Source organism: Tiliqua scincoides, chromosome 9 (assembly GCF_035046505.1).
Source record: "Tiliqua scincoides isolate rTilSci1 chromosome 9, rTilSci1.hap2, whole genome shotgun sequence".
Taxonomy (NCBI): Eukaryota; Metazoa; Chordata; class Lepidosauria; order Squamata; family Scincidae; genus Tiliqua; species Tiliqua scincoides.
The window spans coordinates 10,730,122-10,752,866 of NC_089829.1; the positions used below are offsets into that span (position 1 = coordinate 10,730,122).

At 47.8% G+C, this 22,745-nt stretch overlaps 1 protein-coding gene and 1 pseudogene across 1 annotated transcript in view; both read left to right on the forward strand.

Moving 5' to 3' along the window:
* The first annotated feature begins 1,229 nt into the window (after positions 1-1,229).
* The window catches only part of NPHP4 (nephrocystin 4), a 156,310-nt gene continuing 134,794 nt past the window's right edge, over positions 1,230-22,745 (forward strand). Inside the window, exons 1-3 of the mRNA XM_066637431.1 lie at positions 1,230-1,291; positions 2,134-2,324; positions 4,946-5,098. Of these exons, the coding sequence (XP_066493528.1) occupies positions 2,169-2,324; positions 4,946-5,098 (309 nt within the window). The 5' untranslated portion in view covers positions 1,230-1,291; positions 2,134-2,168. The remainder of the gene's footprint in view (positions 1,292-2,133; positions 2,325-4,945; positions 5,099-22,745) is intronic.
* On the forward strand, positions 9,532-9,651 carry LOC136660938 (5S ribosomal RNA; annotated as a pseudogene).

Genomic DNA, 22,745 nt, shown 5'->3' on the forward strand with positions numbered 1-22,745 from the left:
GTGAAGAGAAGAGGAAAACCCCAAGGCAATCCCCAAATGCGATAGAAATAAATTGGGTTCTTGGTTGCTTCTGGTATACAGGCCAAGAGGGAGTCATTTTGGTCTCAAGAGGTAGCAAGTACCATGTGCCTGATAAAAAGAGTGCCTCTGGACCTGTGCAGAGTGGAGTCCTCTCCCTCCCCTTTCCAACACTCTGTTTAAGATTCCACATTTGGCCATTCAGTGCTCGGCCATGTAGAGTAGGAAACCTGTTTGTTCAAAGGAAGCAGGCTCCCTTTTGCACCCTGGGCAAATCGACTGCTGCATGCATGTTGTCGAACCTGATAGCGTGAACCTCTGTAGCTATAGACAGATCAGAAGTTTCATGTAGATGGTGCATGCATTGAATGTGGTGTATGAATCGGGTTTGCAGGTGGGAAGAACACAGACACATAATTGAAACCTGGAATGAGATTAATTTAAATTAATATTTTTTTTTTTTATTTTGCTTGGCATTTGGGTTGCTGTTTCCAAGACAGTTAAAGCGGTTTACCAAAGGAATGAATGGAAATAGATGCATGGTTTATCATAGATACATAGTTAAAATGATGCTTATTAAGGCTTAAGAGAACTAGCATTAAAAATCCATTTCTGCCCGGCCCATGGGTGTACACTTTTGGTCCCTGTTGTGTATATGCAACGTTGAGCAGAAATGGCTTAAAAAAAGAAAAGATCATGATTACAGAATTGAGAAGGTTATTGCCAAATGAAATATCTTTATCATCTTCCTTAAAAACTGCAAGTGGGGGAGCTGCAAGGGTCTGTATTTGAAAGGGACTTCTGCAACGGAAGGGACACCACTGAAAAGGCCCTGCCTCTTGTGTCCAGCGACTGGGTCTCTTGCCAATGGCAGACCAGAGAACTGGGCCTCTGATGCATGTCTCCGGGACAGGCAGGCTACCTTGGGAGAAAGACTGAACTCTTTGCAGCTTACTTGTGAGTAAAGATGTTTCAGCTTGATTTGCAGTCTCTCTTTTTCTGAATGTATTTTTGTGTGAGAATTCATAAAGAATGAAGGAAATCTGAGAAGAGTCATGTAGCCATAATAATTAATACAAGAGAGTTTTACTCATATGATCTGAACACTTTCAGCAGAGTGTAAGCAACTGAAGAAGCATTGTGAGAATATTTGCTGTCCTACAGACTTCTGAGGGCCTTGAAGCCAAACATCTTATTTTCCTTCTCTTCCCAGGTTCAGCGGATAGCCTGTGAAAGGAGTGATGTACTTCCATGCTAAAGTGTGGATAAAGAGGTAATATAGCTATTTCCAAACTTTCTGCCTTTAGGATAAAGCCAACACTTCTCTTAGATAGTGCGATGAATACCACCCAGCCAGCCCCATAGACAGTGGCACAGCACCACTACTTCTCCTCCCTCTCTATTGGTTCAAAAAAAGAAGAGGGGAATGGAGTGGAAGAGGAAGTGTGGAGGAAAAGTGAGTGGTAGCCTAGAGCAGCAGAACGGAGTCAGAAGAGGAAGTGTGGAGGACAGGCTTGTGTGTGTAGGCTCGTGTGTTGAAATATAGTCAGACGAGAAAGTGTGGAGTAGAGGAGCGTGTGTAGAGCATCCAAATGAACCAGGAGTGGAGATTGGTGGGCTAGGGCAGCATAATGAAGATGGAGGAAAAGAGAGTGGTGGGCTAGAATGTAGGAACAGAAGAATAAGTGTGGAGAGAGGAGAATGGTGGGCTAGAGCAGCTAAGGCTGCAATCCCAACCCCTTATGTCAGTGCTTTCCAGCACTGACAGAATGCAACTCTGAGGTAAGGGAACAAACATTCCCTGACTTTGAGGAGGCCTCTGTGAGTGCCACCCAACTGCAGGATGCAGCACACATCCCATTGGCACCACTATGCCAGTGCTGGAAAGTACTCACATAAGGGGTTAGGATTGTACCCTAAGATACATTTAGCACAAACTCTCCTCTCAAGGCAAATGGCCACCCTTCCTATGGATGTATTTGCAAATCTGCCCCTGTGGTGCAGAAGGGGTTTTGCCCCAAGAACGTGACTGCAGCGTGAGCTTAGCAATCCTTAACCTCAACCTTCAGACATTTTGAGTCTGCCTCAGATCGGCTATCTTCCTCCCTTTTCAAGACAAACGTCTCTGCGGCTGGATTGAAACAGCATCAATGTTTGAATGCCTCAAGATGGGCGAGTGGCAGAGGGTCTTCGTGAAGAGCCTGACGGTGCCACCGCACAGCCAGAGGAGACGGCCCCTGACACCCTGGGAATCTACACCGTTTCAGTGTTCCCTGAAGTGTGTGGAAGGGAATCTAATGAAGCAGGTATGGGAGTCTTTCAGGTCCCAATTTGCAAGAAACGATATCAGTTTGGAAGGTGGGAGAATATTTGTAGTCAGAAATGCAAGATGGTAACACTGATCTGAAAGCACATGGAAGGTCTTGTTATTTCGAAATGCAAACTACACACACACAGCGCACATACATACGCAAGTACAAGGTGCAAAGAACACAAACATTGTTAATAACAAATTTGAAACTAATGCTGGATTATTTGTGTTAAATCATCCTGTATACAGCAAAGTAGGGAGAATAATTTGTGTAGGAAAATGTTCTCTTCCAAGCTGTCCTTCCAATAATTTAGCAGTAAAACCCAGTTTTGTACAAGTGGATCTTCTGTGTCCTCTTCCTTTGACTTCCTTTGATACACTAATTTTTCCCAGTTCCTTCACATGGACCAGTTCCATTCCAGAGATCTGAAGTTCAGACACATGTAGCTTGAAACAGCTGACCCTTGCTGACCCAGTGCTGTTGCACCTGAGTGAAGGCATGGAAGGATGTATTATGCCTGTACACAGCCATCTGTAACTCTGACATCCATTCCTTGGGAAGCCAGCATACACAGTCTTCCAAATCTATTTAATCTAGTCCTTGATAGTTGACAATTGAGGGTTCCCCCACCTCTCCAGCACACTGAAACTACAATCATGGCTACTGTCATTAGAGAAGCCATCACTTCCCAAACCATCATTTGAAATCAGACTTTTCTACAGAGCCTAACAGTGTAGGTATTTCTGACATATTTCTGCCAACAGAAATGGTTAGGGCCTGGTCACCTCATGGCTAAGACTTGAGATGGATTCAGAGACAGCTGTGCTTGTGACTATGGCTGGTCCATCCAGTAGATCAAATGGAAGCCACAAGGCTTCAGAAAGTGGACTGCTGGGGGCAGCTACTGACCACCTCCATCTCTCCTGGGCTTTGAAGAGGAAGAGAGGAATGAAGTGGGAGAGTGGTGAGCTAGAATAGGAGTGTCAAACTTGTTTCAAACAGTGGGCGGAATAGCATTCGTGATGCCTGCTGAGAGCCTGAACAGGAAGTGCTGTCATTAAGCAAGTCATGACCAGAAGTAAGCCCTTCTTTTTCTCGTTTAGGAACTCGGCTGCAAATGACAGAAGAGAAAATACAGAAATCTTGATCATATTTTCAAGATATGGAAGAGCCCAATATATTGGAACCCAATTCCATATTAAGATATGGAAGAGCCTAATATCATGCAGGCTGCCCTTTCAGCATTGACACCGCAGCCCAACTTGGCAGCTGAGAGTAGCTGGTGGTGGTGCTGGGAGAGCCAGGAGACCAGATCAAGAGCTTCTGCAGGTTGCATCCAGCCTGCTAGCCTTATCTTTGACACCCCTGAGCTAGAACATCTGAGTCCACACTGTCTCTTTGAGATGCTCTGACCCACCACTTTCCTCTCCTCTACACTTCTTCCAACAGAGAACCTACTGAGGCTGGGGCCTAACCTAGCCAGGGAATGTATCTTCCTAGACCTCCCAGACTCTATTCAGTCATAGAAGAAAATCAGGGCATGCTGACAGCAGAGATTCCCTTTGCCTGCTCTTTGGACTTTTCGTTGTCCCTCCTGTTCCTTTCTTGTTCTTTTAATGTGTTTTTCGCCCGACTCTCAGCCCTGAGTATTTGGGGCACCTCCCTCCCTCTGGACCATCTTGAGAGAGGATTTTAGGACTGTTCTTTTCAGGTTCTGTAGTCCCCCCTCCATTTCACCTCCTAGCCTGCAAACAGAGATGTGTACAGCCCATCCGGTGACTCTGGAGGCTGGCGTGGTGCAACGGGTCGATGCACTGGCTCGCTAAATAATGCAGGAGTAACTAAATCTTTCATAGCCTTGCTGCTAGGGTAATGCTTCCTTGTTCTAATTCTGGCCTTGCTGACAGTTTGGGGAGCAAGAGGGCAATGGGGGGGGGTGTTCAAAGACCCTTCCTGTGAATTTTCTATGATTGTTGGAGACCCACAAGGCAAAAATTTCCATTTTTTTGTGAGATTAAATGTGTAGCATTTTTTTGTGCGATACTGATGGCCTGCTTTCTGATGTTGTATGGGCTCCCTACTGCATGCACCCTTTTTTCCAGGTGATGCTTCCTTCAGGCACATATATCATGAAATCCAAGTCTTTGAGTTTTACACTGTGTGTCATTGGGCTAACACAAAACTGTCTCATTAGATCAGAGTGGGCGAGAATCCAGGACTATGTCTTCTTTAAGATATGGGGATAATGACAGCAAGGTGTTTTGCGCAATTTTCTGATTCTTTGGGGCAGCAATTTTCAACCAGTGTATGGTGGCACATTGATGTGCTGTGAATGATCTGCAGGTGTGCAGTGGGAGTTTGGGGGGGAGGGTCATTTATTAGTAGGGCCATTGGGGGATGTGAACCTCCCACTAGCTGCTCAGTGTGCCTTGTCAATTGTCAAAAAACTGAAGGCGTGCCTTGAAAATTTTGGCAGCTTGTTAACGTGCTGTGAGATGGAAAAAGGTTGAAAATTGCTGCTTTGGGTTGTATAGTCTCTCTATCCATGCTCCCCTCATGCTGATGGTCTCAGACCAAACTAACTCAGCTCACTGCTTTGATCTTCCACTTTGCAGAAAGTACTGAAGGATACGTTGGAGGCAGAATTCCAACTGCGGCTTACCCTCTTTGATGCCACCTACCACTATTTCTTTGGGAAGACCTGGAGGAGTGCCACAAGGCCCCTGAAAGCTGGACCAGGGCAGCTCCCCACAGTGAACTTCAGTGAGGTACGTTTGAAGCTTTCTGAATGCTTTCTCAAATTCAGGCAGGGGGCACCAAAGCCCAGGTGTCCAGAAATCATTGGGACAGTTTTAAAATCTGGTGTATGCATCACGTGACAGAAACAAACAAGTCTACTAATCTCAGCAGTATAAATCCCAATGCATTGTTGGCCATTAACTCTTCATCAAGGAGCTAAACAGAAATGAAACAGTCACTACTGCAGATGTCCGCAAGCATTTTTTGTTGTTGTTCATATATTCTTTTTCTACTTCTTTCCAACTACACGAACCACATCTGTTAACTAATGTTGAGCAACTGATTTAAGTCTCAGCCTGACACCTAAGCATTAACTAGGTATTGGTGCAGTATGTATGATGGCTCTGCCACTAAATCCTGATCTCCTTCCTGGCCCAGGCATTCCAACATAAGCCTCCTTGTGTTGCCCTATTACACTGCCTGGCTCCAGGACACACACAAGGACTCAATTTCCCCACCAGAGCCCTGTGAAGTCTGAGATCCTACCAGTGTGCTCAATGGCTACTCTTGAGGTATTCACGTTACTTGCTGCAAATAATATTCTGGGAGTTGGCATCAATTATTAATGAATGAATTGGAGAGTCGCTGCATGCCAGGGCCACAAGGTTAGGGAAGGGTCTACGGTCGTAAATTGCGCAGATCTCTGCCAATGAACTGTCACTCCTTAAGTGCAACCCTTGATCTCCTTACCTCTTTGTCTCTCTGGATGCCTATGAATATATGGAAACCACAGTTTAATGCCGGTATGTTGGACCTAGCTGCGGTTTGAGCAGCAGGAAAAATGTCCAGTCGCAGGGGCCGATGCTGCCACTGCTTTTCCTTTTTGCATCTGTTCTATATTTTAATCTTCTCTGGTATTGTTTTTAATGGTTTTATCGTAATGGTTTTTAATTTAAATGTTTTTGTCTTTTGTATGTTTAACTTGTATGTGGCGCACCACTTCGAGTCCCAGAAAAGTGGTATCTAAATCCTTCAAATTAATTAATTTGCAGGCGGCTGTGTGGCCTGAGTGCACGTTTCACGTTGCCTCTCTAGCCCTCAGGTGAAAATGGCAATGTGCTGTTGGGCTGCATAAACAGAGGCATAGAGCCTAGGTCACAGAAAGTTTCACTCTGTTCTGCACTAGTTGGGCTGAAATCCTGTACGTCAGGGGTGCTCACACTTTTTTGGCTCGAGAGCTACTTTGAAACCCAGCAAGGCCCAGAGATCTACCAGAGTTTTTTTTACAATGTTCGCGCCATCATAACATATAGCATTTATGTGTACAATGTATGTTGGTGTACCTTGAGCCCCACTGAGTATAACAGGACTTACTCCTGAGACGACATGCCTAGGATTAGGCTGTGTGGCTGCAATCCTAGCCACACTTACCTGGGAGTAAGCCCCATTGAGTACAATGGGCCTTACTCCCGGTGTTTCCTCCCAGAGGCACCTGAAGGGGGGGGTCGGCACTCCGCGATCTACTCATTTTGCCTCACGATCTACCGGTAGATCGCGATCCACCTATTGAGCACCCCTGCTGTACGTGCTTTCCTGGGTCTAAGCTTCATTGGACACAATGGGAGTGACTTCTGAGTAGATATGCATAAGATTGTGCCATTGGAAGACTGTCCAGTTCTGGGCCCCACGGTAAGAAAGACATTGTTAAGCTGGAGCAGGTTCAGAGGCAGGCAGCCAAGATGGGGAGAGCTCTGGAAAGCAGGCTGTACGAGGAACAGTTAAAAGAGCTTGATATGTTGAGGGCAGACCTAGAACCAGTGGGTTGAAATACAGGGAAAGAGGTTGAGGCCAGGCATAAGACAAAATTTCCTTGTTAGGCAGAGCTGCCTGGCACTGGAATAGTCTGCCTCGTGCATTGTTGGACTGTCCTCATTGGAGACTTCCAAGCTGTGGCTGGCCGGCCACCTGTCAGGGATGCTGTAACAGTCGCCTACACTGAGCAGGGGGTTGGACTAGATGGCTTCCATGGAACCTTCTGGCTCTTATATTCTGTTTCCTTGTTTAAATGCCAATACTTACCTTCCTTAGTTCAACCCTCACTATGGAATGGCCTCTTAATGTTCTGCTTTTCTCAGTCTCCTCCCTCCCCACTTAGTAACATTTGCTTTGAAAAAATAAGCCTTCCCCAGCTTTTGGGGGTCTTGTGGAAATCTGCAGTGTGTCTTGGGTGTGCAAGCCATTAGGCTTACAAATATTCTTCCATCATATCTAATAATTATTTTAGGGCAGACAGGGCCTTGTTTTTAGGAAGTCAGTTTAGGACCAGGGTACAGAATGAACATGAATGTTGTTATACGCGGCTTCTGATTGTGTCATGCTTCTACTGAGGCAGCAGGGAGCACTGTTGCACTAGGAAACAATGTGAGGCCAGCCAGCCAGTCCAAGCATGCTAACCTGCAAGGGGGCATCCCTCTACAGCACTGTGGAAGTATCAGCCTTCTGCCACTGGACACTTGCTCTTGATAGGAATCTTGGCAGATCAGTTGTATCAGTCAAGGAATAACTGCGTGTTTGACCCAGTCTGCACATGGCCTAGAGTGAGGTCAGCAGGGGTGGCAGGATTCTGGTCTCTGAAGGGTGGTATTTTGGAATGTTTTCCCTATTCAAAAAAAAAAAATTCCCTCTGTGTGTTGTAAATAGGCATATTGGAGGAACAGTTTGACAGAGAATCCCTTCTCTCCGCTCCTATTTCCTGGGTTTACTAACAGCAAGTTGAGGATTCAGAAATAAAATTTGCCACCTGCTGTCTGGAGCAGAACAGTGGACAGGAGTGGCCCAAGACACCTTAGTGCCTGAGGTAGCTTGTTCAGTGTTGCCCCCTTACCTGATGATGTGCCAACCTCTGCTTCTCTTATGCTCTGGGTGGGAGAGAGAGAGAGAGAGAGAGAGAGAGAGAGGGGATGTGTGGAGGAGAGGAGGGTGTCTGCAACAGTTTAGTCTACCATTCTTGTTTCCGCCATCCTTCATCTTCCACTCTGGAGGATCCTCCACATCCTCCTCTTCTTTTTCCAGGTGGGAGAACAAGAAGCAGTGGAAGTGTGGCCGGTTGAAAGTGGGCACCCCCTCCAGCCTGCTGCCTCTGTTGACCTCATAAATGGGCCAGCTGTTTGTGCTAATTTAAAAAAGTGTGATCCATATACAAGTGTGCACCACTTTGCGGCATTCCGGTTTACGCCGAGATCGCATAACCAACGACCACATGTGGTCATGTGGTTTTTGGCGGGCACACACCCCAACCCACCAAAAGCAAGGGGAGCTCTGATCCCCTCCCCTCCAGAGGGTTGTCTGAGCCTCCCAGAGGCAGCGCATGTCTGTGAAACCGGAAGTCGCACAAGAGACACGATTTCCCTCAGTCTGAACTCTACAGAGGCAGCGAGCAGTTGTGCGCTGCCTCTGGGAAGCTCAGAGGACCCTCCCCTACGCATTGCGGATTGATCAGATTGCATCAAGCCCTGCTTGACGACGGAGATTGTGGTCCCAATCCCTGCCGTTAAGCGGCACACAACTGTATACTCTGTGTGTGTGTGTGTGTGTGTGTGTGTGTGTGTGTGTGTGTGTGTGTGTGTGGACATAAATGCATCTGCATGGGAGTAGAAACCATCTTTCTAAAGAAAACAAATGGCTAGTTGGTTTTTCCAGGTTCATTTTTGTCTTTACTGCAAACATATTTACTGTGTTTCAAATAGTGGTGTTTTTTTTTGGCAAAGCAATTTACAATTGAAAACACAAAATGTTGGCAGTTCTGAGATAATTGCAGCAGTTAAAGCTTACAGCTAAAATAGGTGGGGCAGGAGAATTTCCCCTTAAGGCCTGGATAATTTTTGAAAAAGCATTCACTTGAAATGGGGCGGAAAATGAAAATCTGATCAAAAATCGGAATGTAGACTCAGCCTAAGTTTTTCAGCAAATGCCAGAGCATTGACAGAGAGGGTGCCAGCCACTCTTCATGTGGGAGGCAGTTCCAAATTGTGGGAGCCACACAGTAGAGAAGGCCCTGTTGTGTATCACTGCCAGCTGAGACTCAGGCAGCTGTGAGGCATGCAAGAGGGGCCCACCAGATTATCTTTGGAGGGTGGGGTGGGCAGTCTCATGCACAGGAAAGAGGTGTCTAAGGTACCTTGGTTCTAAACTGTTTCAGGCTCTAAGTAAAAACCAGCATCTTGAATCTCATCCAGAAACTAACGGGCAATTCAGGCGCTTATGATTGTATTGCCTAGCTCTGTCAGCACCCTCTGAGCCGCAGAAGAGTCTTCCAGGGCAGCCCCATGTAAAGTGTATTGCCGTAGTCCAGCTGGAAGGTAACTAGGGCATGAATGACCATCGTGAGGCCTGCACCCAGGCAGATGGGTGCATCTGCCAAGGCTGAACAGAAGTTCCCCGGGCTGTGGTCACCAACCTGCTTGCTTACAGCAACTGTCACCCTGCACGTGCCCGATCTCGTCTGATCTCGGAAGCTAAGCAGGGTCAGGCCTGGTTAGTACTTGGATGGGAGACCGCCTGGGAATACAGGGTGCTGTAGGCTTATACCATAGTCTTTCGAGACTAAAGGTTGCCAACCAACCGGTCACCAACTGAGCATCCAAAAGTTACTTTCAAGAAGTGAACCTGATCTTCAGGGGGAGTACAGAACTATCTAGCCCAGGCTTGCACATGGTTGCCAGCTCAGCAAATCTCCTGATTAGGAGATGCTCTGTCTTGGCTGATTTAATTTCTGCTTGTTTGCCTGCTTCCATAAATGTTTAAAAAAATACATGGAGGTGAACCCTGCAGCCCTGCTTTGCTCTTGAACAGTGTCACCATTGAACTGTATAAGAGGGTACCAGCATTGTTTTCCTCCTGCCACTAGGAGGGCATCGAGTCCTTCTGTTTTTGTCCTCCTTGTCGTGGTCCCATGATGAAGGGAGTGAAATCTGAAGGAGCCAGTCAGGTTGTCTTCAGCTAAACAACAACAGCAGCCGAAAATCAAGAAGTTATTTTCTTGTGGTTTGTTGGCATTGTGAGTGTTCCAGGGATTGGACTGTAGCCCATTTGAACGGTTAAGAAAGCTGTTTATTCCGTCATGGAGAATGACTGTCGGATCCTGATAAGCGCCTCAGAGAGAGGGCAAGAAAACTTGCCTTGCCTGTCGCAAACAGGACTCCTGGCTGGATAATTTCACTTTGACATTTTGTTCCAGCCGTTCTGTTCCAGCTAATGAATTGCTTAGCACTGTGGTGATGATTCCATTCTTCTCCCCCCCTCGCTCTCCTGATGCCAGTTGGGCCGCACCGCTTCAGAGAGTTTTGCCCAGCTGCCTTTGCCAATGGTCGCGAGTCCCTTGTTGGCTGCCACTTTGAAAACGTGCCGCAAGAATCTGTGTTACACCTCAGTTTGAGTCATGACAAGACATGGGGAAGTACACTGGGCAGAGTGGAGAGCGTGAAGTCCAAAGGGCTGGGGACTAGGTCAGACTGAGGGCCAAAGGCGGACATGATGGTCTGGATTAAGCTAGGCCAGAGTTCTGAGCATGTAGTCCAGTCGCAGGCCAAAGTGAGGCCAGGAGGCTATTTTACTGGTACCACTGTAAATAGGCTCAGAGTCTTGGATGGGGATCTGAAAAACACCCCTGAACTGAGTCAACTGGCTACACATAGTCTGGCCCTGTCCTCTAGAATGGCGGTTTAAACCTCTTCCATGCCACAACCCACCTGAAAGGAATGCCTGAAAGGAAGATAAAGTGGGATATAAATAATTAAATAAACTCCAGTAGATACATGAAGTATGACAGAGACTTAATCTATCAAATACTTATGCCTAATAAAGGTTTGTTGAGTTGAGTACATAAAGTATTAGGCTGGGGACCCACCACTAATCCCACCTCCTGCCCCCTTTCCCCCTACCTCTTGTGTCTTCCCAATAACCAAGTGAGGTAGCAACCTGAGCAGGGCCAGCCAATGGAGCTGCTGGGCAACATAGCCAGAAGAGGCTGTGCAGGATTATATCAAGAACTCAGTTTTGATAAGGCACTACCATTATTGGATTGGATCTGAGCCCTCTTTGCACAGGCTTTGAATGGTTGCCACCCCCCCCCCCATGAAGCTTTGCAACCCCATTGTGGTCACAACCCACAAGTTGAAGAACACTCATCTAGAGGGCCCTGTTTCTCCACCAAGCTTGCTGAAGGCCCTGGCACTGGAGGTAAGCCTCCAGAGACCAGCTGCTGGGACATTCCCTCCCCAAGCCCCAGTGGTGTAGCTAAAGGGGTGCAGGGGTTAGCCGTTGCACTGGGCATCAAGCTTTAGGGGGGCAACAAGCTGAGCTTGACACTAGTGATCAAAATTGTGAAAATTTTGGTATGTATGATTAATACCATCATGTTATATATCATTGGGAAGGTAATTTAATGCAGAATACATTGAAACGAACTGCTTCGAAATATCTTTATTCTATCAAAAGTTATGGCCAATTAACTAGAAAATCAAGTGGGTGGTGAGCTGCTGGAGGGAAGGAAGTGGGTTTCCCCTGATTTTCACTTTTTAAAAAGCCTGGGTGTGACATCACTTCCGATTGTGACATCACTTCTGAGGCATCATTTTGAGCTTGGCACTGGGCTACATGATCATTAGCTACACCACTGCCAAGCCCCTTTAGTGCAGGAGCCTGAGCACAGCGCCTACTCCCTTTCCCAGCATCGGGGAAGAGCAAGGCCTCTTTGTGTGTTCCTCTCAAAGCCAGGAATGGAGGGGGGGAAGGTGAAAGCCCCCCTTGCTCTCTTCCCCCCCCCTCGCCCACTGACTGCACATACTTAATTTTGTGGACATTTGTCTCATTTTAAAAAGTTTTTTGTAACATCTGTCTCATAAAGTGCCAGGATACCTCTAGTCCTCAACCAAATCCCTAAGTTCTTTCCTAAGTTGCATTAACACAAAGGCTCTATTTTTCTCCTCCTAGTGATCTCAAACCAGGCTTATGCCTGACCTCTTTGATCCTTGTTCATTCCAACTGTTCTCTTCAAACAAACCCATTTTTCTCCAGGATCTCTTCCTTGTCTAGCTGCCCTCCATCCTGTCTCTAAAACATTATTTTAATCCCACTGCATTAGATGCAGGCAGATGACCTAATCCTGTTTTGCTAGTGAAACTCAGGCTTGTGTATGTGTGCAGGAGTGTGGGTTTTTTTCCATGCGAGAGAGAACCAACTTAAGGTAAAAGTTGAAGGGTGGAATTGAAGACCAGGGTGTGGGGCAGAGTTGAATTAAGGCTCATTTATCTCATAACCAAAGCCATTTTTTAAGTCATGACACATGATGTATTTATTGTGGGTGGGTGCTGCTGACTTCGTCCAGATTGAGATGCTAGGCCCTCCTCCTGGGAAGAGTGCTTCGACTCAGGGTTGTAACCTAAAACTGAGATCTGTAAGTGTCAGTTGCCACCCACATCACTTAATGGGTAGATTGTTTTACTGACCTTGCCTCTGGGTGATCTCATCTTCCAGGTGCATATCAGGGCTTCAGTCACCTGAAGCCAAAAATGTACTGCTCCTGGAGAGGACCTTGAAAATGGAACTGATGCAGTCGGCAACAGGCCAGGCAGGTAACATGGTATGCAGAATGGAGGAGGCACAGGGGTGGGGCCTATGCCCCTTTAAGGACCCATTTGAGTTCCTCACCAACCCCTGAAGGTTTGCTGCTGCCTCTGTCCCTCCCTAACCTACTCCAGACCTTTTTGCTTTATGATTGTGGTGTTTCACTTTACTACCTTAAGGGAGTGCTTTCCACACCTGCTGAGGAGCCTCCTGCATGCCTACTACAGGTTCCTGAGCTTCTGGGCACCCAGTTCTCTAGTGGAGGAAGGCTGCATTCCTTAGTATGGGTTTGCCCTTGTGTTGCTCGGCAGGGTCTAATCAAGTCACAGGACCTCCTCCACACAGAGGGCTCTCATTTCCCAGTTTGGCCTTGCCTCGCTGGCAAGAGGTCGCAAGTCACTTTGCTCCCTCATTTTGAGGGACTTTTTCACTCTTCTTTCTTCACTGAAGTAAACTGTTTTTCTACTTTCCTCTTCCCCCCTCCTCCCCCCTTGAGGGGCCAGTCCTTTAAGGCACTGGAGGGAAAATACAGTGAAGCTCCCTCAGGGGCCTGCTTCAGCGGTGGCAGCTTAAATGTTTTCATTAGGCACATTTGTGCCGGGAGCTTCTCGGCTCCCCCGCATTATTTTTACCCGAGTCTGTCAAGCGGCGAAGGCAGTGACGGTCCAGAGAAATCATGGTGCCCACTGTCTCGTTCTCCAAGTGCCACCACGACCCGAACGGGTCCCAAAACTTCGCGCCTCACAGCTGTTCTGGTGGAAGTGAAGGAGCTGACAGTCCTCTTCTGCCCACACTTTGAGCTCTGCTTGTTGGGGGCAAGGCAGGCACCTTCTATAAATAGAGCGCCTGTCCTGCCCAGCGCTCCCAAGCTTCAGTAATTGACCTCAGGCCTCTGAGGTGAACCTCTCAGGTGCCATTTTCCTTTTGCATGCTCCGTCTTGCACTACTGGGTGCAAATGAGGACCCCCCCCCCCCGTTTGACCTCAGTTAAGTGCTAATAATGGCCTCAGTTGACTCTGCAGACTCAGCCTCCATTACCCAGCGGAGGGGAGAATTTGGCTTCTCAGGCTCAGCAGGGGAGGCACCCACTTCTCTAGGGAGGATCCCCGTCTCTCAGGAAGCCCAGTCACATGCTATGTTGTGGGCCCAGAACCTTGTAGACAAAGCTGTGGCAGGAAAATTAGACCCTGCAGCAGAACCTGTGCAGGAGCCTTGGTCACTGGACCCTGAGTAAGAAAGCGAAACGACCTGAGTCTTCCTCAGACTCCTCGCTCTCCTGCCCTTTGGAGGCCAAGGAATTGTCCCCCAAGCACTAAATCTTCCTCATTTATGAGGTCCACCAAGCGCAAAACTCCCCCGCAGAACATCGCTTGAAGGAGTCTGGGGGTGGACGGCTTGGTGAGTCAGGCTCCTCAGAGGTCTCCTGCTCAAGGGAGAAGGACAGACTCTCCGGAAAAGAGACACCAGTGTGTGCAACCATTTAGGCTCTTTCCTTTGGACACTTTCCTTAGATTGTGTCCAGGGCAACCAGAGCTCTTAGCCTTAATCCCGAGACTGAGCATACTACCTCTTCTTCTGCCACTCTACCAGAGCTGGGGGTGAAGTTTTTTGTTTCCTCAGGGCCCTCGCAGGACAGCAGGGGTCCCCTTCCCTGATGCTTTTAAATCTGCCATGGACGCAGAGTGACCAGTACCTGCGCAAAAGAAGCACACACCAAAATTGTTTGGTAAACTTTATTCTTTATCACAGTAAGCTTTGGACACTGCAAATTTCCAAAGTAGATGCACCGGTGGCTGCTTTATCATCCCATGCCATCATTCTTTCTGAGGGGGAACAGGGTCCTAAAGACCCATGCAATAAGAGAGTTGAAGTGACACTTAAAAGAGTGTTTGAAAACTCCTCATTTGAACTCAGGGCTAGTGCTGCCAATACTATTGCTCAGGGCTACTTATTATAGGGCAGAAAAACTAGCTGGTGCTGACTCTTCTCTCCCTAAGCCTGGGACAGATACTTTAAAGAAGCTAGCTCTATCCACATTCTTGGCTGATGCGTCCCTTGATGCACTTCAAATCAGTGCACGTTCCATGACCTCTTCCCTAGTTGCCATGCAGAATATCTGACTTAGGCACTGGGATGAAAATGCGCATCCCAAGCCAGACTTGCAGCCCTGCCCTTTATGAGCAATAAACTCTTTGGCAAAGTTCTTGATCCTGTTTCAGTCAAAAACAAGGATAATAGGAAAATATTGCCTACTAATCGCAAAGAGAATGTTAACCCTCAGCATCAGTCTTCTGAGGCCAAGGATGGTCTTTTCGCCCCAAAGGACAACCTCAATTAGAGCTCAGTTGAGCAAATTTATATTGCATCACCACACAGCAAAGTCCTCCAACTTTCCATCTTCCATTCAGTCCTCAAACATAAGATCAGCCCCACTGGATCAGGCCATAGGCCCATCTAGTCCAGCTTCCTGTATCTCACAGCGGCCCACCAAATGCCCCAGGGAGCACACCAGATAACAAGAGACCTCATCCTGGTGCCCTCCCTTGCATCTGGCATTCTGACATAACCCATTTCTAAAATCAGGAGGTTGCGCATACACATCATGGCTTGTACCCCATAATGGATTTTTCCTCCAGAAACTTGTCCAATCCCCTTTTAAAGGCGTCTAGGCTAGATGCCAGCACCACATCCTGTGGCAAGGAGTTCCACCGACCGACCACACGCTGAGTAAAGAAACAGGACTAGGGCAGAATTACCTGATGCCATGCCGCTCAAAGACCCAGTGCTGATAGGGGCAATCTCCTCAAGTTTGCACACTGGTGGCCCTTTGTGTACTCCGATGTGTGTACTCCGGAGTCTACTCAGTATTCTTCCTTGTTTTAAAAACAGCTTTTCTCGATCTCAAGTGGTTGAACTGTTTCATAGTCTACCACAAATTCCACAGGAAAAAAATCAAATCAGTTCTGGCTTCCCTCTGTAGAGCATAAACCTAGAATGGAAAGCCATTCACCTAGCTCTCAGAGTCTTCCACAGCTCCCTACAAGATCACCATAAACTTGGCAGAACAGACAATGTACCAGCCAAAGCTTTTAAATCACCAAGGAGGTACCGAGGCCTAGCTCTAGAAGCCTCACTCCTTTTTCACTAGGCCGAGACGAATTTGCTGTCCTGACAAGCAGAACACCTAGCAGGAGTCCAGTACCCTGACACGCACTGGCTCAGCCTCCAGAGGCTCAGGGAGGTGGAGTGGAGGTTTTGAACCCCAGGCTTTCAAAGATATGACTCTTCACCTGAGCACTCCAGTCCTGGTTCAGTTCACATCAAGCGACAATGCCCAACTTTGTGATCCTTTTCAAGGTATCAGCAGTAGGGTGCAGAAGCGTGGATTATCTAAACACTGAATGGCCCATTCTATATGCCTTCTCCTCCCCTTTTCCGCTTCTCCCTCTGGTTCTCAAAGTCATCTGTCTGCTACATGCACAAGTTATTCTAGTAGCGCAGAGGTGGCAAAGGGGACCCTGGTTCCCAGATTTCCTCAAGTTATCCATCAGAGATCCTTGGAAATTTCCTCCCCATCAAGATCTCCTCTCCCGGGGGCCCCTCATTTACCCACAACCTATGCATTTCCACCTGAGTATGTGGAGTTTGACAGGGTAGGACTAGCTCATCTTGGCTACTCTTGCTTTCTGCCTTAATGGCATCATTCCTTAAGCAGATCATCATTAAGCAGATGATGGAATGGCATCATTCCATCATCTGCCTTAATGGCACCATTCCACTTACAAAAGTTAGGATATCTGGAAAATATTTAGACACTGGTACCTCTACATGGCTTTTTCACCATCCAATCCCATTGTGCCCACAGTCTTGAACTTCTTATAAGATGGCTTGGACAAGGGCCTGTGGACTAACTGCACAGACAGGCTGCAGCCTTTCAGGGCATCTTAGGAATGGATCTATTGAGTAGCCTATCAGGGCTCCATACGAGCGGGTCTAGGAACGAAAATATTTCATCTCCCCATGTTAACCACATGTTAAGAGATTCCTGAGAGGCAATAACTCTCCTGAATCCTCCTCCTGTCAAGAGAATTCCTACTGGGATTTTAACAGGGTTTTGCACGTTCTCACTGCCCCACATTGCAAACTCCTGGCCAAAACTAGAAGAGAAATCATTTTCGAAGTTTCCTTTCTGGTCAAAATCAATTCTGCTCACAGAGTTTCAGAATTGATTTCCCTGTCTGTGCTTCCTGACCTTTCTGTGTTCCATAAAGAAAAGGTAATGCTGCATACTGACCACACTGATTCCCAAAGTAAACTCTTTATTTCATAGAGAGCACAAAATCAGTCTTCCCTTCTTTTGCAACAACCAACCCATCCACGAGAGAAAATCTGGCACAGGTTGGATGTGAAAAGAGCACTCCATTCTTATATCTAACATATCAAGCTGCTTCATAAGTCTGAAGCTCCGTTCATTGCCTTTCAGGGAAGCTCCACAGGAAAGAAAATCTCCATTTTAGCATACTGGATAGTGGAATGCATAATAAAGTGCTATAGAGTATCGGAGGTCTCTCCTCTGGAGGGTAAACACAACCTCTCAGAGGTGTGGCTACCTCAGGTGGGGCTACCTTTGTGAGGCGTGTTGCAAAGCAACGACGTGGACTTTTCTCCACATCTTCACCAAACTTTATCAAATTGATACTACTGCTTCTTCTGATGCCTCCCTTGGGAGAAGGGTTATTGAAAAGGTTCTCCAGACGCGTGTGGCCTCTGGGAACCCTAAGTGCCTCTGGGAACTAAGTGCCAGGTAAACTGAGAGTTTAGCATCTGGGCAAGGAGAAGGCAAGTAGACCTCTGAGTTTTGGAGAAGGAGAGGAGGAAGACGACAAGAGGGTAACTCTTTCTAACTCTTTGTCTTTCTAACTCCCTGTCTTCTAACCTTAACTTTAAATCAACCTTAAAGCAAAATTGAAAGTTAGCACCTAAGGGAGGTACGTAGGTCTACTCTGAGCAGGAGCAGAGTCCTACTCGTGAGTAAGAGCCCAAGGGTCAGGCACTTAAATCAAAGTTGAAAGTTAGCTGCACCTAAAGTAGCACCTAATCGAAGGAAGGGAGGCGGATAAAGTGGAAAGCAGGTTTTTCTACTTTGTTTTAAATTAACCCTATACTTAACCCAAGTTAAACTTAATCTAAGTTAGAACATAGCCTAAACAGTTCAGTAAATTGGGACACAGATCTAGAGAGCAATAAATAATTAAACTCAAATAAAAACTAGCTTGAGGTTACAAAACAGTCCAGCTTAAGAGAACAGAACTAGGAGGGAAAGAACCTAGTAAGGTCCAATTCCCAACCACCCAGGCATAGTCCATTTTAGAATTTCAGCATCACCACCTTAGGAGGTGATAAGAGCCCCATTAGGCTAATCCAAGCACTCCATTCAGGAGCCTGCAGAGTAGGTTACACCCATCAGCAGCCTTTTGTCTTCCTGAGCTTTTGTAAACTCACCTGGGAAGACTAGCCCCCCTTTCAATCAGGAAGGAAGGAGGGAGGAGGAGCCAGCCAGGAGTATAAAGCTAGGCCTGCCATCGCATGAGGCCTCTGGGAACCCCAAGTGCCTCTGGGAACTAAGTGCCAGGTAAACTGAGAGTTTAGCATCTGGGCGAGTTCAGCAGCTGGGCGAGGAGGCCAGGGCCCCAGACACTGCCCTTCCTCTTCCCTTGAGAAGAGGGCTGCTAACCAGTGTAGGGTTTTTAAAAATACCCCTAAATAAAACAACAACAACAAAAAAGCTATGCAGTCAGACAGCCAGCAGCAGGTTGGGGGCTATCCAGTGTTCTGCATCGAGTGCTGCATGTATGATTGATTATATGCCTCTGGGGCATAAGTCATGGGTGTGTCCTCGGTGCAAGGAGCTCCAGGGTCTCAGGGAACGCGCCCTTGAAGCCTTGGTGGCCGACCTGGAGAAGCGCAGGCAGGCAGAGGAGGACCGTGGGGAGACTTTCGGGGACAATCAGGCTTCGTCCCAACCTCAGGCGTGCAGCTCCTCAGCTGCCCGGGTGGGAAGTCTTGGGGCTAGAGGACATCATCCTGGAGAGGAGGGAAACAATCCCCTAGGGGGGACCCCTTCTCCAGGGGATGGGCCCGTATCCGTACGCACTCAGGATACTTCTCGGCGGGAGGGAGGTCGGGGGCTTCTTGTAGTGGGGGATTCGATTATTAGAAACATAGAGAGGGGGGTTTGCGACGGATGTGAGGACCGCATGGTGACTTGCCTGCCTGGTGCGAAGGTTGCGGACATCACTTCTCGTCTAGACAAGCTAGTAGACAGTGCTGGGGGAGAGGTAGCGGCTGTGGTGCATGTCGGCACCAACGATGTGGGCAAGTGTAGCTGGGAGGTCCTGGAGGCCAAATTTAGGCTTTTAGGCAGGAAGCTAAAAGCCAGGACCTCAAAGGTAGCGTTCTCTGAAGTGCTACCTGTTCCACGCGCAGGGCCAGCTAGGCAGGCGGAGATCAGGGGTCTCAATGCGTGGATGAGACGGTGGTGTAGGGAGGAGGGGTTTAGATTCGTTAGGCACTGGGGAACGTTTTGGGACAAGTGGGGCCTGTACAAGAGGGATGGGCTCCACTTGAACCAGAATGGAACCAGACTGCTGGGGCATAACATTAAAAAGGTGGCAGAGCAGCTTTTAAACTGATCCCTGGGGGAAGGCCGACAGGAGCCGAGGGGCATCCGGTTCGGGACTCCTCATCCCTATGGGATGAGGATGGGGAGGTTAGAGAACAACAAGACAAAGGCAGAGTAGGAGAAGAAATTGGGAAAGGTAGCGTGATGGGATGTGATAGACGGTTTGGCACAATGAGAGGATGCGGGGACAAAGGAGCGAATAAGCAGCCCATCCTGGGGCATTCCGTGTACAAATGCTTTTATGCGAATGTCCGAAGTCTACGAGCAAAGGTGGGAGAGCTGGAATGTCTGGTGACAAGGGAAAACATTGACATAGTGGGCATAACGGAAACCTGGTGGAATGCGGAGAATCAGTGGGATACCGCAATCCCGGGCTATAAACTCTACAGGAGGGACAGGCAGGGGCGTGTTGGAGGTGGGGTGGCCCTTTATGTTAAGGAAGGGATAGAATCCAGCAAAGTAGAGATTGAAGGTGGGTCCGACTCCACCGTAGAATCTCTGTGGGTTAAATTACCAGGCTTGTGCAGCGATGTAATACTGGGGGCGTGCTATCGTCCTCCAGACCAGAAATTGGATGGGGACCTTGAAATGAGGAAACAGATCAGGGAGGTGACAAGGAGGGACAGGGTTGTAATCATGGGGGACTTCAATTATCCTCATATTGACTGGGTCAATTTGTGTTCTGGTCACGATAAGGAAACCAGATTTCTTGACGTGCTAAATGACTGTGGCTTAGAGCAGCTAGTCACGGAGCCCACCAGAGGACAGGTGACTCTGGATTTAATATTGTGCGGGACACAGGACCTGGTTAGAGATGTAAACGTTACTGAGCCATTGGGGAACAGTGATCATGCTGCGATCCGTTTTGACGTGCACGTTGGGGGAAGAATACCAGGCAAAACCCTTGACTTCCGACGGGCGGACTTCCCTCAAATGAGGAGGCTGGTTAGAAGGAGGTTGAAAGGGAGGGTAAAAAGAGTCCAATCTCTCCAGAGTGCATGGAGGCTGCTTAAAACAACAGTAATAGAGGCCCAGCAGAGGTGTATACCACAAAGAAAGAAGGGTTCCACTAAATCCAGGAGGGTGCCCGCATGGCTAACCAGCCAAGTTAGAGAGGCTGTGAAGGGCAAGGAAGCTTCCTTCCGTAAATGGAAGTCTTGCCCTAATGAGGAGAATAAAAAGGAACATAAACTGTGGCAAAAGACATGTAAGAAGGTGATATGGGAGGCCAAGCGAGACTATGAGGAACGCATGGCCAGCAACATTAAGGGGAATAATAAAAGCTTCTTCAAATATGTTAGAAGCAGGAAACCCGCCAGAGAAGCGGTTGGCCCTCTGGATGGTGAGGGAGGGAAAGGGGAGATAAAAGGAGACTTAGAGATGGCAGAGAAATTAAATGAGTTCTTTGCATCTGTCTTCACGGCAGAAGACCTCGGGCAGATACCGCTGCCCGAATGGCCCCTCCTGACCGAGGAGTTAAGTCAGATAGAGGTTAAAAGAGAAGATGTTTCAGACCTCATTGATAAATTAAAGATCAATAAGTCACCGGGCCCTGATGGCATCCACCCAAGAGTTATTAAGGAATTGAAGAATGAAGTTGCAGATCTCTTGACTAAGGTATGCAACTTGTCCCTCAAAACGGCCACGGTGCCAGAAGATTGGAGGATAGCAAATGTCACGCCTATTTTTAAAAAGGGAGAGGGGGGACCCGGGAAACTATAGGCCGGTCAGCCTAACATCCATACCGGGTAAGATGGTGGAATGCCTCATCAAAGATAGGATCTCAAAACACATAGACGAACAGGCCTTGCTGAGGGAGAGTCAGCATGGCTTCTGTAAGGGTAAGTCTTGCCTCACAAACCTTATAGAATTCTTTGAAAAGGTCAACAGGCATGTGGATGCGGGAGAACCCGTGGACATTATATATCTGGACTTTCAGAAGGCGTTCGACGCGGTCCCTCACCAAAGGCTACTGAAAAAACTTCACAGTCAGGGAATTAGAGGACAGGTCCTCTCCTGGATTGAGAACTGGTTGGAGGCCAGGAAGCAGAGAGTGGGTGTCAATGGGCAATTTTCACAATGGAGAGAGGTGAAAAGCGGTGTACCCCAAGGATCTGTCCTGGGACCGGTGCTCTTCAACCTCTTCATAAATGACCTGGAGACAGGGTTGAGCAGTGAAGTGGCTAAGTTTGCAGACGACACCAAACTTTTCCGAGTGGTGAAGACCAGAAGTGATTGTGAGGAGCTCCAGAAGGATCTCTCCAGACTGGCAGAATGGGCGGCAAAATGGCAGATGCGCTTCAATGTCAGTAAGTGTAAAGTCATGCACATTGGGGCAAAAAATCAAAACTTTAGATATAGGCTGATGGGTTCTGAGCTGTCTGTGACAGATCAGGAGAGAGATCTTGGGGTGGTTGTGGACTGGTCGATGAAAGTGTCGACCCAATGTGCGGCGGCAGTGAAGAAGGCCAATTCTATGCTTGGGATCATTAGGAAGGGTATTGAGAACAAAACGGCTAATATTATAATGCCATTGTACAAATCTATGGTAAGGCCACACCTGGAGTATTGTGTCCAGTTCTGGTCGCCGCATCTCAAAAAAGACATAGTGGAAATGGAAAAGGTGCAAAAGAGAGCGACTAAGATGATTACGGGGCTGGGGCACCTTCCTTATGAGGAAAGGCTACGACGTTAGGGCCTCTTCAGCCTAGAAAAGAGACGCCTGAGGGGGGACATGATTGAGACATACAAAATTATGCAGGGGATGGACAGAGTGGATAGGGAGATGCTCTTTACACTCTCACATAATACCAGAAGCAGGGGACATCCACTAAAATTGAGTGTTGGGTGGTTAGGACAGACAAAAGAAAATATTTCTTTACTCAGCGTGTGGTCGGTCTGTGGAACTCCTTGCCACAGGATGTGGTGCTGGCGTCTAGCCTAGATGCCTTTAAAAGGGGATTGGATAAGTTTCTGGAGGAAAAATCCATTATGGGGTACGCGCAACCTCCTGATTTTAGAAATGGGTTATGTCAGAATGCCAGATGCAAGGGAAGGTTCCAGGATGAGGTCTCTTGTTATCTGGTGTGCTCCCTGGGGCATTTGGTGGGCCGCTGTGAGATATAGGAAGCTGGACTAGATGGGCCTTTGGCCTGATCCAGTGGGGCTGTTCTTATGTTCTTATGTCCTTAATCCCTAAGCAAACGTCCCTATCTCCCACCCAGAGGGGGTACTGCTTTTGAACATCCCATACTAAGGAATACACCCTTCCTCCACTGGAGAAAAGGCAAATTCCTTATCTGGGAAGTCTTGTTCTCTGTGGAGAAGGGTGCATTCTACCCACCTCCTATAACTGAGGACGTTCTCTCTCC